The sequence below is a fragment of the Rutilus rutilus genome, assembly GCF_951802725.1.
Source record: "Rutilus rutilus genome assembly, chromosome: 22".
Classification (NCBI taxonomy): Eukaryota; Metazoa; Chordata; class Actinopteri; order Cypriniformes; family Leuciscidae; genus Rutilus; species Rutilus rutilus.
In genome coordinates, this window is record NC_140227.1 from 1,556,017 (window position 1) to 1,573,065 (window position 17,049).

At 40.7% G+C, this 17,049-nt stretch overlaps 1 protein-coding gene across 11 annotated transcripts in view; it reads right to left on the reverse strand.

Annotated features, from left to right (window-relative positions):
- Window positions 1-312: 312 nt before the first annotated feature.
- The window catches only part of atp2b2 (ATPase plasma membrane Ca2+ transporting 2), a 193,273-nt gene continuing 176,536 nt past the window's right edge, over window positions 313-17,049 (reverse strand). For 4 of the 11 annotated variants that reach the window (XM_084394806.1, XM_084394808.1, XM_084394803.1 and 1 more), the window contains 5 exons: window positions 15,292-15,505; window positions 12,972-13,183; window positions 12,631-12,738; window positions 11,728-11,913; window positions 314-3,623 (listed from right to left, as the gene is read on the reverse strand). In XM_084394806.1, coding sequence (XP_084250932.1) covers window positions 3,315-3,623; window positions 11,728-11,913; window positions 12,631-12,738; window positions 12,972-13,183; window positions 15,292-15,505 — 1,029 coding nt within the window. In that variant the 3' untranslated portion in view covers window positions 314-3,314. Of the gene's footprint in view, window positions 3,624-8,533; window positions 8,586-10,484; window positions 10,657-11,727; window positions 11,914-12,630; window positions 12,739-12,971; window positions 13,184-15,291; window positions 15,506-17,049 lie in introns of all 11 variants that reach the window. The other 7 variants (XM_084394804.1, XM_084394809.1, XM_084394812.1 and 4 more) reach the window with 6 other exon arrangements.

A 17,049-nucleotide genomic window follows, 5' to 3' on the forward strand; every position in this document is an offset into this window, starting at 1 on the left:
GAACGAGTTAGACTTGGCTTTTTATCTAAAAGAGGAACAGAAGACGGCGCTCGAATCCTTCCTTTGCAAGAAGGGCGTTTTTGCTGCTTTGCCGACCGGATACGGTAAGAGTGTAATCTACCAGCTAAGCGTATGGGGCTTGTTGTGATTGGTCGTAGCGTTATCCAATTGCGTGCAGTGAGATTTTCAAATGCACGCTTGGTGCCGCCCCTCGAGCTGGCCGAGATTCATTAGTCGACGCCAGACCGTTAATCTTTCAGATCTAGGTCTGGATTTCCAGGCTATGATCGTGTCAGGCCTACATGTGGGGTTTAGAGATCACATGATATTATCAAGAAATGTTGCAATGAATTAAAGCAGACAGACAGACTTCAGCACATCATATAGCTTTGACCCAGCACATCAGATGAAACATCACACACACACTGCTCACTGCTTTTTTCATGCTCCTCTGGGAATTTATTAAGTGCTTGTTTTTTTTTTTGTTGTTGTTGTTTTTTTCCATTTTTTCTTCCATTTCATTTGTATCACTTGCGCTCCCGTCTGGAATCGTGGTACGGACAGGGAAGCAACAAGAGTCAGTTCATGTTCTCAGGCTAGAAAATCATTTACATCACAATATTTTTTTTGTTTGTTTTACTGACTTTGAGACCACAAACATTCCAGCAACACACTCTAGGGTAGATGAGAAACAATCAGAAAGCTTGACTTTTTGCATAGTATTAAATGAACAAAGACATTGAGTTTTTTATTTACAATTATTGTATAGATTATAAAATTCATAAAAACAAGATGGATGAACACTTTTCATTTACCCATAAATTGCTAGTGCGCCAAAAGTACCTGTGGCGTCATATGCTCTTTGTTCCACAAAACGCATGCTGCTAAGTACAGTACATAGAAGCCGATGTATTGCAAGAAATATTATTATTCGTGATTATTAGAATGCTGTCATCCCTCCGATTTATTGGTTAAACATTTTAAACTGCATCCGTTATTTGGCCCGTCAACACAGGGCGCAGAACTAAACTGAACTGAATTGAACTGAAGTGGCCAGTCATACCGTAAAAGATCTCGTCTGGAGTCATTGCAGTCCACACACATCTCAGACAAACTTTCAACGCGTCAGAGGCGATTCTTTTGGTCAGTGTACAACAGTTGTGAGAATGGCTGTGAATGAGGCCTTGAGACACGTTAAAGGGATAGTTCACCCAAAAACAAACAGTTCGTATTTCCTGATAGACTCGCATCAGTTTTCAGAACTGGATTGGCTTATCAGTTGAAAAGATCCTATCTGTTCATCATCACGTGAACATGCCAAGGAGAGTTATGGGGGATTTTCAGTAAATAATGACTATTGTTTAACTTCAGAAGACTATAGTGCAGAAGTCGAACCAAATGATGACAGAACTGTCATTTTTAGGTGAACTATCCCGTTAACATGATAAAGGGTAAAAGATTTCTGAAAAAAAAAAAGACGTTTTTGTGTATATTTCTCTCATTGAGTATGCCTGAGCTAACGGTTAAAGCTTGTGCACCTTATCTTGATGAGGAAAATAGTCCAAAAACAAAACAAAAGAACAAGTCAAAATTTGGCGGAAAATGCGTTGCATATTAAAGTGTATGACATCATGCCTTTCCAATAATTGCAAAGAATATTAATGAATACATGGGTGACTTTATAAGTGTGCCTTCTGGTAGACGCCCATTTGTCCTTTAATTCTAGAGTACAATAAATAGTTAACGACTAGTGAATACTGTTGAGATGCTAGAGTATATTTACTGACTGCAGGAAGACAAGCTTGATTTGAACACAGAAGCACATCTAAAATTTACACCACAGAAATTCATTCATATCCGGATAGTGCAGAAAAGGATCATAAATGTGTATGTGTGTGTGTGTGTGTGTGTGTAATTTTTTGTTGTTGCTGTTGTTGGTTTGGGTTTTTCTCTTTCTTTTAAGAAAAGAGTCAAAAGCAACATTCCTTATTGGTTTTGTTTCGTTACATTACATAATTCAGTTGTTCAAAGTGTCGTCAGCTCAGGAGCTGGGCTCATTTCCTTCAACCAAAAGAAATCTACAAATTAAATGTCAAAAAAGAAGAATCAACACAATAGATCACAATATTTGAACACAATTTTGATTTTCATACAGAGATGCCAAATATAACTTAGTTTACACGTTTCCAACATAAAACCCATCGCAGCTTTTGATGGTCACACGGAACTGAAACTATTTTTATGTTAAATAGTATATACTTCTAAAGAAGATATTTAAACCCAACCTGATATATATATATGCCCACATTTGAGGCTGACCACAAGTTCATTGCAAGCGTTGACTTCGACGAAACCTTCAAATCCAGCAGAACCGATTGGATTTTCTCGGGGGCCGATCAGAGCCGTCGATCCCGACACACTCGACTTTAATACTACGATGCCACATTAATGATATATCCCACTATATTTTGGTTTCTTTTGTTATCTTCTAAAAATATCTACATTATTTGACAAAATAGCAGGCAAGTCCAGCGCACAATTGGTAATAAAACACCTAGAGTCCGATATTACAGGAGTACTGAACAACGTGAGCTGTTCCAACTACGTCTGCTGCGTGGTTTTGAACCCTACAAAGAAACCAGGACGTATCTACAGGTTTTGTAAACAAATTACATTCTCTTTAGGACATAAATAAGTTAAAGTAGTTATTGAAGCAGAACAAGGCAACATGCCAACAAATAAAGATAAACTCTGTAAATATATATTTATAATATGTCTATAAATATATATGTACGCTTAATAAATTCTAATTTCCATGGGTTTCTCTTTTCCGACAGGTGCAAATCTACTGTGCAAGTTGAGCCCTGCGACCTGGATACACCTTAATCAATAACCAAATAAATCTATACAATTAGATACATGCCACACACACAATACTCACAGATCAGTGAATCAGATAAGCTGTCGTAAAATAGCAGTCCACCGCACGTCCCACCAAATCAAATCAAACCGTTTAAATAAAAATAAAGGTTTCCGAATAAAAACCTGGGTAATGTACATTCATGCAGGAGCAACGATAATAGCTGAATTTGATTTAAATTACTCGTAATAGTCTGTCGTTTCCTCAGGAAATGGGAGCGCTGTGCTTACGCTCGTGGTTTCTTGTATAGTTTCTCGAGTCACTCCGCGATCATCCGAGTCAGTCGTGCGTTCAATAAAAGAAAGTGGCGCGACCACGCCTTCAGTCAACAGTTCGCATGCACTCCGGAGTGCTTCTAAACGTAGAGTTTAAGATGATTATGGAGATCTCATGGCTAAAGCGATGTCTCCAGACTATGAAGCGGACTCCCGGGACTGGAGGAAGCAGCAGATTTACTCGTGTCGGTTGTCAGGTTTATACCGCTATCGATGGCGTTGTTGTTCTTGTTGGGAGACGTGGGCTGGCTGGAGTTCTTCCTGGCCGCCTCGTCGTCAATGTCGATGTCGTCTATGAGAGGAATGTGAGGAGTGGAGTCCTCTATTCTAAACTCTGGATGAGTCATGAAATTGTGGATGGAGGTTCTGGAATCGGGTTTTTCCAAGCCTTCGTAGAGCGAGCTACGAAATGCGTTCACAACACGTATCTGTGTGAGGAAAGAGATCAGTGTTAAAGGGTTGTAAAGTGAGTTGGAACACCCCCCGTCAGAAAGGAGGGACACCCGTGGAGAACATTTGGAAAACATCTGTAATTCACTTACTCTGCCGTGCACTGAGACGGTTTAAGGATTGCATTGAAAAGATGCAACTCAAACTCACGATAAAGAAAACATAGGCAATGCTCTTATGTCCCGTTCAGTACACAATACAGTATACAGTGTAAGGTCCAATGTGTTGTATACCTAGAGACAAGCATTGTTAATTCAACAAAAATAAAAATAAAACGTTAAAAACAAAGGAAAACCAAAACGTCATGCAAGTTGAAAACATCTCGTGGAAAGTTGGTAAGAGGAACAGATTAGGTAGATCCAGGATGAGTTTCAAGGTAAACACAAAGTCAAAGCCAAAAAAAAAAAAAAAAGAAAGAGTAGAAGTCTACAGAGACTCAATCGAGAAAGGCAAGGGACAGGAGATCCTATGCTTCGAGAGCATAGAGTCACAACACGATGATGGAAGCAAACCAAAAGCTTGACAAGCCAACTCAACGACTACACACAACATGCAACTCGGGACAACACCATATGGAGATGAACACAGGCACACAGACTGTGGAATAAGAAAAGACGAGAACAAACAAAGGTCTGTTCTTTTAAAAACTCCATGCGTCTCTGTGTAAACACTCAAGTATAGGCCGAAAAGTTTTGTTGCGGTTCACAGAACTAAAAAAAAGAGAGAATTCCTTAATAAGTTATTACTGTGGAATTAAAACTTTATAGAAGTACTTTAATAGTTGGGAGTAGCTAATATTCCACCTCAAAGGTTTACAATAACAAATAAACTTTCGACAACCTAGTGAGCAACCTATCTAAACAACAAGATATTCAAAGAAATATCTAAGGCAGCATTGCATGTGTCCTTCACTGATAAAGCAATCCCAGTCTCAGTGGACTGGGTTAAGATTAAGTCCATTCTGCAAAACATAGATGAAAAGTTCAGTCTAATTAAAATAGACAAGATCTATCTGAACTACTTATTGGAGTATTAGCTTAGTAACATGTTAACGTCAGCCTATATAGCATTGTGATCTATTCTTCGATTCAAGTGAGGAATCAGCGTTCTCTGTAGAATGTTTCATATCTGTCACTTATGTGGTTTTATTTGGCTTAGGATTCTGCCTTAAGGCAGGGATGTCCAATCCTGCTCCTGGATAGCCACTGACCCACAGAGTTTAGCTCTAACCCCAATTAAACACAGTTAATCAGGGTCTTCAGAAGAATAAACTTCAAGGCAAGTGTGTTTGGAGCAAGTTGGAGCTAAACTTTCCAGGGCATTGACCCTCCAAAAGCATGACTGGACATCCCTGCCTTAAGGGATCTTCACAAGAGGGGCTTTCACACCGGAGAAACGTTTTCATAGTTCCTATAGTGTCGCGTAGCCAGACCTTCAGACTGACAGCAGACTCAATAGCAGCTTTCATTGGCCAAGGACCATCCAGAGGCCGTCTGACTAACATGTAAACCAACCAATCACAATTTGTTTTGTTCCGCATCATGTTTATGGGCGTGAAACGTCTCGGTTACGTTAGTAACCCTCGTTCCCTGAATGAGGGAACGGAGACGTAGTCGGACATACCGTACTGATTGGGATCCCCATTAAAACGGCACTAGTGCTGCCACCTTCCAGTGCCTAGACAAAAGCCTCCTGCATTATTGAGGCGGAGATAGGACAGGGCTTAGTCCAGGGAAGTCACTGCTGTTCCGCAAGACCCACTCAGTTAGACTTTGATAACACTGGGAAAGTGTGCCCTTTCGATGGAAGAAGGTACGTACGGAAGCCACATCCAGCCCGCAGGGAGGTAACATGTGGAGGATACACATATGGATTGGGCGAATTACGGGGCACTACAACATATGGAATGTTACTGAGGTGGCTCCAGCCTATAACAGGGGGGAGACTCAACCGTGAGCAAGCTCTGCCAAGGGAAAGACACGGGCTCGCCTCAGGGGGCCATACCATGGAGAATACACATATGGGATCAACGTAGGGATCACAACATATGGACCCAAGTTCCACCAGTGTATACGAGTGGTAGGCCTAGCATCGGACACTCCGCCACGTCCAATGCCGAAGGGGTGTGGAGGAGCTCAACAGGGTTTGGCTAAAGGGGAACTCAAATGGAGCAAGAATGGCGCATGTATCCAGTCCATAGGAGGGTAATGGCGCAGCAAGCCGACACATCGAGCGGGGCTTACGGTGTTAACTGGCTTCTATGAGCACACATGAAGCAACCGGCTCGACACGTAGGTTATAGAATCTAGCGAAACGTGTTAGGTGTTGCCCAGCCCGCAGCTCTACAAACATCTGTTAGCGAGGCACCCTGCGCCAACGCCCAGGGAGCGGCTACACTCCGAGTGCAGTCCCCGGGGACAAGGTGCATCTTGGGACTCACACGCCAAGATGATGGCATCCACTATCCAGTGAGCCAACCTCTGCTTGGAGACAGCCTTTCCCTTCTGCTGGCCTTCGTAACAGACAAAGAGCTGATCTTAGGTCCTGAAACTTTGCGTTCTGTCCACATATAACCGCAAGGAGCGGACGGGACTTGCAGGTTCACCACCAGGTCCCGAAAGGGAGTGGTAGGAACCTTGGGCACATATCCAGGCAGGGGTCTCAGGATAACATGAGAGTTAGCCGGCCTGAATTCCAGGCACGATTCATCGACCGAAAATGCGTGCAGGTCCCCTACCCTCTTGATGGAGGCCAATGCAAGCAGGAGAACTGTTTTTAAAGACAGGACTTTTAACTCAGCTGCCTGCAGAGGCTCAAAGGGAGGTCTCTGCAGTGCGGTCAGCACCAGAGATAAGTCCCAAGAGGGTATAGAGGGGGCACGAGGCGGATTCAGTTTCCTCGCTCCCCACAGGAACCTGACGATCAGGTCGTGCTTTCCCACAGATCTCCCATCCACTGCATCGTGATGTGCGGCAATAGAGGCAACATACACTTTGAGGGTGGAGGGAGACAGCCCTCGCTCCAACCCATCTCCAACCCGATTTTAGTTATAGGAACGCCTTTTGGGGGGGGGGCTAAATTAGCTCCTACTCCAGAGTAGGGTCTTGGACGAACGCGTCCGAAACACCGGCAGCCTCCATTCGCCACGAACATGGAAAACAGCAAAAAATGGACCGACGCCGAAGTCCACGCACTTCTAAACCTTTTACGCTAAAGAGGAAATCCAAAGTGACTTTAAAGGGAACAAGCAAAACACGACTAGTCCTAGCGACATTAGGCATCAACCACATGGCAAATGCTATAATACTTTTTTGTATACCGTTACTTTGTTTGTTTAACAGGTATAATGATGTATTAGGATTATTAAACAGATCGTTATCTAATGAAGACTGAGCGCTGTGTCTTTAGGCTGGCTTTCTCAGTGCCATCAAAATAAAAGTCCCACGCAACAACGAGAGTGGCAGGGTTCCTACTGGCAGTGCGAATGAAACCAGGAAAATGACCCTAAAGGAAAAGAGCTCGAGGGACCACCATGTTGGCTAGTTCCTATAGCCGAGTTCCTATAACTACCCGGTGCGAAAGCCCCTAAGGACACAAAAAAAAAAATTTAGGTCTCTAATTCTCTGTACTGTTGATTAGTACTAGATGTTCCTACTCAAATTATATCCCTGCATCTATGACCTGATAGCAGTTACTGTGTTCTTGACGCCTCCCATCCCCTCCCAATTGAAAATGGCCTTTTATTCACTGTCCATGTGAACCTCCCGTTAGAAGGGAGCTGCCTAAGCAAACGAATGGAGAGGGTTTCGCTAGGGTTTGGAACAGAGCCTCTATGATACCACCAACTACTGACATGCTAAGCATACCAGCCATCATTTAATGGTGGGGCCAATGTAGGCACAATATGTGTTTAAGATATGGGGCCATACATGGGTTTTTCCATTGGTTCCATGCTGGCCCTATTGGAATAAGCCCCAGTATGGGCCACACATGGGTTTTTCCATGGATACCATGCTGGTGCTATTGGAATTATCCCCAGTATGGGTCACACATGGGTTTTTCCATGGGTTCCATGCTGGCCCTATTGGAATTAGCCCCAGTATGGGCCACAAATTGTTTTTTCCATGGGTTTGTCCATGCTGGGCCCTATTGGAATTAGCCCCAGTATGGGCCACACAAGGGGTCCATGCTGGCCCTATTGGAATTAGTTTATATTGTGGCTAATTCAGATAGGTTTGACATCGAACCCATGGGCAAACCCATGTAGGGCCCATGACTGAAGCCCATTTCATGCCGACATTGGCCCCACTATTAAATGATTACTGGAATAAAATTATCAAAATCCTACATCAAACAACCAACAAACTCGATTCTAACCTTTTCTCCTGTACCGAAATAGCACACTTCAACCAAGCTAAGAACAAACTTACAAAGCCAACACAAACTGGTCTGAATGACAGATGAAAACAAATGTCGGAAGGAATCACATAGATGAAGACTGGCCTAACGTTTAGTGAGATACTGCAACTGTCAGCATCACACAGCAGACTACATGACCAACAGAGTAAAGCCATGAGACATAATGGGTCGCTGTGGCCTCGGATCTACATCAAACAGACGACAAATAAGACAAGACTATGGGGAGGAAGCGCCACTCTCTTCACACGTCTCCGTATCTGTGTGGAGGGAAAAAAGGAACAAAACATTCTCCCGTGATCAATAGAGTAACTTCAACAATGCAACCTAGAGCATTTTGTAGTACATGTCAGGCTTAAGCTGAGTGGGGAATGGTACCGTTGGCTATACTTGAATGTTTACCCAGCCTGGTGAGTTTGTTGGTGGAATATTAGTTCACATCAATTTTGCGACGGACAATGGAGGGACTCACAACCTGAAATTCACTTCGTAGGCTGCACCCTTAGTCCAGGGCTCTTAGCACTCTGGGGAAAACAAACACATGGTACATTGAAACATATGTTCTTCTGAGAAGTGGGTTAAAGATGATCTGATAAACTGTGACATGAAGAGCAAGAGGAAATCAGAAGCAAAGCAGATTTCAGGGATGCCCTTTGACAATTACGCTAATCGTCTATGTCTAATAAGAAACGGTTAGAGAACTCTGGTGTCATGCCCAATCCCTTTTGGACCTTAAGGGTATCTGATTGTGTTTCCTGATCAGAAATGTCTGTCAGATCTTTCTGCTGTAGCTGTTAGAGCCAGACTTGTGTCCAGTGTTAGAGTCCATACCAAAAAAAATATGTATAAACTAGTATAACATGTCATAATTCATACTACACTAATTTTCACAAATTAAAGGAAACAGCACACTAAAATGTCTACTAAATGATTTTATATTGCAAACAAAAGTGTTTATAATTTTTATCCAAGGCCAAGTAATCCTGCATTCATGCCAAATCATTGTACATCGTCTTGTACATTGAAAATATTGGAAATTGGGAATGTTATGCTGTTTTATTACAGCTCATAATGTGGTATGTGCTTTCTTTGTTTTTCATGCAATTAATTTTTTCTGAGAGCATATAGAGGTGAACTAATGTAGTGATTAAGGATTTTGTTGTCAGTAACAAAGCCGAACATCGATCCATTTTGATGTTGCCATAGAAACAAATAATTTCTGAGTCAGTGAATGTGTACAGCTCTGAGTAGCCGTTTTCTCATAATTATGGTAATCCTGACACAACATTAATGCAGCATAATATTTGCAACAGATTGTAGAGAAAAGCAGAGCTGCTTCCCTGTAATGCCTTTTTCATGACTTTTTCATTTACTGTTTAATGATCAGTCTTAAACAAGGGTGCCCAATCTTGTAACTAGAGATCTAGGCTCTATTTGAGGGAACAGCCATTTGTAGTGGTTTCAGAAACCATAGTGGACGTTATCAACTGCACTCATTCAATCCCACAATGCACCGCAATAACGAATGTACAACCGATGTATGCTCATCAGCTAGAGAATACCCATAATGCACTATGAGGGTCGCGCATCGAATGAATTCCCGCGTTTGACCAGAAGATGGCGTAATATCATACATGTAGAAATTCATTTTGAATTGATTATTAAATTGTTTAATGTAGGTTTATACATAGTTTTCATGACATAGTTCAAGATAAATATTTTCATTATTACTGGAGCTGCCAATTTGCAAAGTTATTAAAGTTATTATTAAACCCCAAGCACAAACTATGGAAAAGCGGAAGCCCTTCCGGCGCAATCAGTGTCCGAATTCACTCACTCGTTTTCATCCACGAACGAGGGTATAGGGTACGACTTCAGACACAGTCCTACCTTCCTGCAAAGTTCAGCTCCAACCATGATTAAACACACACAGCTAAATAAGATGTTCAGGGGCACTTGATAATTACAGATCAGGGTTTGATCTGAACTCTGCAGGTAAGTAGATCTCCAAGGACAGGATTGGGCACCATTGGTTTAAAAGGTATTACTTTGCTTTTTGTTTTTTTACGGACCTACATTTAACACTCTAAAAAATGCTGGGTTGTTTCAACCCAAATTTGGGTCAAGTATGGACAAACCCAAACGTTTTTAACCCAAACAAATTTTTTTTAACCCAACGGTTGGGTCTGTCCATATTTGACTCAAATTTGGGTTGAAACAACCCAGCATTTTTTAGAGGGGGCCACGTGTTTTGTGGCATCTTACCCAATGTTGCCACTGTTCCAAATATCTTGGCTTTTTTACAGTTTATTCATAGACCTGTTTTCTGATTTTGATTAACAGTTCTGTGCTCGTCGTTGTGATTGGCCCACTTCAGTTCCAAGGGCATCCCTGACAAACACCCAAAGAAGAGTGTCACTCACGCCCAGAGGGAGCAGCAGCAGTGCTGGTAGGAGAGGAAAGAGCATTGCACAAGGACATGTGACTAGGACTAGAAACATTGGTTACATCCTGATTTTGACTGGTGGTGGAGGACTGGCGTCTCAAAGCCCCCTGAAATGAAGTCCCGCTCTTGAACGTGTTCACTACCTCGATCTGCAGGAAGGGGGAGAAAAATAAACGGAGCACAGCGCGTCAAAGACGTGACCAATGCTTCATCACACGGACATGGTTTAGAAGACTATGACAGGCCCTCATCACACATTAAACACTTCATATTAAATTAGCACTGAGGCTTTGATGGCTTTAGAAAAGTCCTCCTCGTTGCTGCTGATGATGAACGCCTTCACCTTCACGAGCCTCACCGGGGACTGCATCGTTACGCCTAGGAGAGCACTGTTATCATATCACATACATTTAACAGGCAATACAATTCACTGTAAATGATTTGCATGCCACTACTAAACTCCAGCATGCAGGTTGTCACATGCGGTGCATTATACTACAGTTAGTGATCCTCTAATCTTATCGGACAAACGGCTGATACGTAGAATAAGGATGTTTTTCTGTTCACCGGATTTTTGCCTGGGAGGAGCATGTTTGGAAAACTCGGAGTGGAGTTACAAAACAGACTTAGCAGGTTATCCATTTCTACAGTTTGTTGGATTTTTGGACTGAGAAGGTTTGTTGAAATGTTTTTTTTTTTATTTTTTATTAAAGTCCTCCTCTAGTCAATTATTTTATCCCTTAAAACTCATCTTTGATCACCAAAATGTGACATTTAAACGTTTTCCTTGAAAAAAAAAAATCATAATTTATGCATTCGATTAGACCTGTACTGAGATTTACACTGCTATTTAGATCTAAAGCTCTGACTTTGGTGACTATTCGGTTGGAATATGACAGTGTTTTTCATGAAAGGTGTACCGACAGCACATGATTTATGCAACAGAACAAAAGTCTCGTGATCAGCGCTGATGTTTGTGCCAGTAATGCAGTGTTTGGCAGAGCTGAGCTGCGGTTCAACCTCCGCACGATCTAAATCTGACCGTAAAACACACTGCCAGCCGTGCGGATGGTTGAATCTCAAGTACATAATAATTACAAACACAATTGATGTACAAGCATAAGTATGGTTCCTTCCTACAGATGCCATTTCAGTGCAGAATTCATGCTGAATATTTCAGGCAGTCGTAACTGTCCACAGATTATCAGCGGTTGTCTAACCTGAGTCTGGATTCTGTTGAGGCCTCTGAACCAGAGGATCTGTCCTCGTCGTAACTCTCTCTCGGTGTAATCGATCTCCTCCTGGTCCTCGTTCATCTCCTCCTCGGCCGTCATCTCATGCTTTTGCGTCAGACGACCAGCTCCTTTGAGGAACCTCAGCTTGCTGTTCGGGATTGTTGATATAACCTGACAGAGAGTGAGGATGTGCATGACAGGTTTCAGAACAGGACAGCACAAAAAAACAAGAAAATCCATCTAGATGGATGGATGGATGGAGATATAGATGGATGGATAGATAGATAGATAGATAGATAGATAGATAGATAGATAGATAGATAGATAGATAGACAGACAGACAGACAGACAGATAGACGGATAGATGGATAGATAGATAGATAGATAGATAGATAGATAGATAGATAGATAGATAGATAGATAGATAGATAGCTAGATAGATAGATAGATAGATAGATAGATAGATAGATAGATGGATGGATGGATGGATGGATGGATGGAAAGCTTTGTATTGTCTTTTAACTGTACATTTAGAGTGCACATATGAACGAAATTCGTCCGTTCCAATGGCTCATAAAAATATACAAATGCTACAACGTGCATTAAAATATAACACTAAAAAGAGTTTGACAGCAGCATATAAATAATGATATTGCACATGGTAATTGGCAGCATATAAATACGGTTATTCCACATTATAAATAAATACTATTATTGCAATAACCCAGTTCACATGAGGCTCATTGCATATAGGATTCAGTGAGATATAGAGGTCTATATCTATATCAGGAGTCTGAAGACAAGAAGAAGCTCATAGATCGTGGGAACACCTGGGTAACCGTACAGCTGTGGTGGTAAAAAGATTTGAAAGAATATTGAACATATTACCTGACCCCAGACCAGCTCTCCCAGCCCGAGGAAAACACACCACATCCACTTCTCCAGGTCCAGAGGAGAACAACTGAACGGCTTCCCTCCAAACTGAATAATTACAATCTAAAAACCAAATGTTAAAATGGAACTGTGTAGAACTAATAAAGTGGTGTGGTGAAGTCTATTTATAACTGTAGGGGCTCTCGGTTTGTGTAAATGAACATTTACAAAGAGAACATTCAGAAATAACATTTTCGTAACTTAATGGGAACTTGAACAAAACATGTTTTGTTAGCTGGAAACAATCAATGGCAATTTGTCTGAAAAACCTATTTGAACAGAGAAGACTTTGGTACCTGAATGGCGAAAGTGCCGAGGACAATGGAGCAGAAGATGGGATTTCTGAAAATGCCTTCAAACACGTTTCTCTCTCCGTGGATCTTGCGGGCGTTGATCTCGTTGAAGAGCTGCATCATGACGAAGGTGTTGAAGATGATGGTGTAGTGCTCAGATGGAGGAGAATGAAGCGGCGCGTGCCTGCCACTGTCGATGTCAAAGATCTGCTCACCTGGACACAACACAAGACACTATCTAAATATAATCCAATATGCACATCCTATATGAACGTGTGTGCGTTCACACCATGTCGGAATTACTGTACTTACGAGATTCTGATTTGTAAAAAGTGTAACTTCCTTGCAGAACTCTTAAAGGGATAGTTCACTTCAAAATGGAAATTCTGTCACCATTTACTCACTCTCAAGTTGTTCCAAACCTGTGTGAATTTCTTTCTCCTGCTGAACACAAAAGAAGATATTTTGAAGAATGTCGGGAACCCCATTGACTTCCAGAGTATATTTTTTTTCCTACTATGGAAGTCAATGGGGTCCATCAACTGTCTCGTTGCTGACATTCTTCAAAATACCTTCTTTTGTGTTCAGCAGAAGAAATAAATTCAAACAGGTTTGAAACTATTCCTCTATAACTCTTTCCCCACCAACTTAAAAAAAAGAAAAAAGTTGCCAGCATTTTTGATCATTTTCACAAAAATGTCACGGCCCCCAGAATATTTTATTGGATGAATATCTGAACATACGATATATCAAAAGAATAGAGCCACTGCTTTTAAAAAATCAAAATTTTCAATCAAAATTTGATGTGGGTAAGTTTCAGAAAAAAGCTACATTTTAAACAAAAATCGAAGAAAATCATGTGTTTTTTAAAAAAGACTACAGCGTGCGTAAGCAATGCTTTTATTAGAGATCGACCGATATTGTTTTTCTTTATAACCCATTCCAATACCAATTATTTCCGTGTTTATGTGCCGATAACCGATATACAGAACCGATATTTAGTTATTCTTTTACTTCTGTTTTTGAGGCAAGATATTTTACCTTTGACCACCATTGTTGACACATCTACATGCAATTCTCAAAACGCCCACAAGATCGCACCATTTATCGGTGAATCCAAAACCGATACCTGATAATGGCAAAATTCTTAAATTTAGGGGGAAATATCGGTAAAACCGATTATTAGTTTGATCTTTAGCTTTTATTGCTTGTTTCTACAACTTTTTTGCCTGTGTTTTCAACTTTCAGACTTGTACCACCAGATTCATTTTGGCATTGATATTGTTTAAAAAACGCAAAGGTCTGCACTCTCATTTTATTTTATTCTTGACAGGAGATATTGACAAACGTTTCGGCTCTTTGCCTTCGTCAGCGTGAAGTATTCTCAATGACTATATAGAAAGCACAGATCTTCAGGTGATCGTAATCATGATTGAACAATCAAATGATTAGTCCTCATTTCATGCCATGAACATTGTTGCTATTGTTTGCATTGTTGTTATTGTTCAGTGTTCATTGTTAAACATTGAGTATTGTTGCCATGAACAGCTCAGAGTAGAACGTCACGGGTTGTCATTTGGTAATACGGTGACTACAAACATGGCGTGAACGCGTGGCATGTGGAAAGTGTCTCTTCAACTACTTTTCTATCACTTGAGTGTTTCTTCGATTTATTAGCCATTTTCCAGCATGAAAGCTTAAATGTATTTCCTGCACATTAGAGCTGCACGATTCTGGATAAATTGGGAATCACATTTTTTTGTTTCAAATTAGAGATCACGATTCTCCCACCACTCTGAACAAACAACTAAACAAAATAACACGCAAATTACAAGAGGCTCTGACAAAATGTTAATGGTTGTAGTCTATTTTAAATGTTTAATGAATCTGAATAAATTCTTTAAAAAAATGTAATGAATAATTCAATGACTCACTCATAAAGTCTTCACTTGTTTCATTACTGGTTGAATCAGCGTTTTTGAACAAATCTCTTGAACGAATGATTCAATGACAAATACATTTTTAATTGTAACTTGTCGCCACCTACTGGTGTAACGATATTTGATACAATTACGTTATTTGAAGCGTCAAGTTACTTTCAAAAGGTGATTTGCTCTATTTTGATCTCTACCGTAGACATAAGCGTTTATATCTGGACTATAAACTTTTATCTCAGTACTGCTGTGATAATCTGAATGATTGTAAGACAGAATTAATGATACTGTGAATCATTTTGGAATGAGATTTTGATGATGATTGCATCGAGATCGCGATCTTTTACTGAATAATCGTGCAGCTCTACTTCGCCTATAACGCAACTTACCCGCAAACAGCAGCGTGAAGATGATGGTGAGCTGGTACACACCGTGGCCCAGTATGTTCTTGGTCATGGTACTGGAGATCAGGGGTTTGTTTCGGCCGTAGGGTTTCCTCATCAGCAGAGACTCAGTGGGCGGTTCGGTGGCCAGAGCCAGAGATGCGAACGTGTCCATGATCAGGTTTACCCACAACATCTGCACTGCTTTCAGAGGAGAATCCTGAAGAAGGACATACAGTCAGCTTAAAACAGCGTTTATAGCAGTGAGACATGCTGAACTGAGCTAATGTTATTTTCCAGACGGGGTGTGTTTCCCGAAAGCATCGTTCCAACGAACATTCGCAAACAACAGTTGTGTGTTTGAAACGACAGATCTCGACCTGTGGTTAGAAGAAGAGTTTCTAGTTGTCATGACATGTGGACTCAATAAATCCTGATCTTGAGGAATATAAGCAAGCTGACATTCAGTGCAATCTATATCTTTTATTTAGAACACATGCAAATGTCATTTACGTCTTTTAGTTTGTCGAGAGATTTAAAGCGTCGTTGTTGAACAGCGTGTGTGAACGAGCTCTAGTGTAAGAACGAGCCTATGATTGAATCTGGAAATAAAGCAAAATAGATGTCATGTCTAATTTATAGCAAAACATCTAGCATTATTTTGATCTCAAACAGATTTATTAAAAGTATTATCACTCCAACAACTGCGTGACGTCATTAACCAACGTGGTTGAACGACCAATTTGCGACAATACGGTTTCGGGAAACAGTCGAGACTAGCTAGATGATTTCTTCAACGATGCATCGTACTTTGCTAGTCATCAATGTGTATCATAATACTGGTAAAAGACTCTGAAACTGAGATCTTCCTCATGAGAAAATCAGGGTATCTTCACACAGTCTAGCCTCTTTCTCTTAGAAGTGCTGCATCATTTATTAGGTTAGCGATCCTCTAGGAAATTAAACAATGCTATTTTAGATCATAGGGATGAAAGTCTTTGGCCTTGGCCTAGTAATCTAATATGGTTTCTTTGCCAGTGCCCTATGTCTCTCCATAGTCTAATTTGAGATTTCATAGTAGGTCAGATCTATCGTCTTGTCAAAGGCGTCTCATATGTGTTAGCAGTGGTTTCAAAGTATGAAGAAAATGCACAAAGTCTCTGCTACAATGCTAGCGTGTTGGATGGTTGCCAGAGCGTTACTCTGAGGTTGCATGTAAGACGCTTTGATGGATTATTCATGTCCGTAATACAAATGGTGTTTGAGATCAAAAGTTTGAGGTCAGAAAGATTTTTGATGTTTCTGAAGGGAGTCTCACCAAGGCTGATTTAACTAATCAAAAATACAGTAAAAACAGTGAAATATTACTACAATTCAAAACTGTTCAAAGCTGTTTTCTATGTGAATATGTATTTTATTCCTGTGATCAAAGCTGTATTTCCAGCATCATTACTCCAGTCTTCAGTGTCACATGACCCTTCAGAAATCAGTCTAATTTGATCATTTGCTGCTCAAGAAACATTTATGATTAATATCAGCATTGAAACAATTTTCAGGATTCTTTGATGAAATAGAAAAAAAATAAAAACACATTTATTTTAAATGGAAATCGGTTGTGATCAATCTAATGCATGTTTCTTTAAAAAACAAAAGAAATAACTCGTCCTGACCTATGGTACTGACAAACCCAAACTTGTGAAGGGTAATAAATGTGTTGAAGTTTAATAGGCTCGTCAGAGCCCAGTTTGAGCAATAATAATAGTG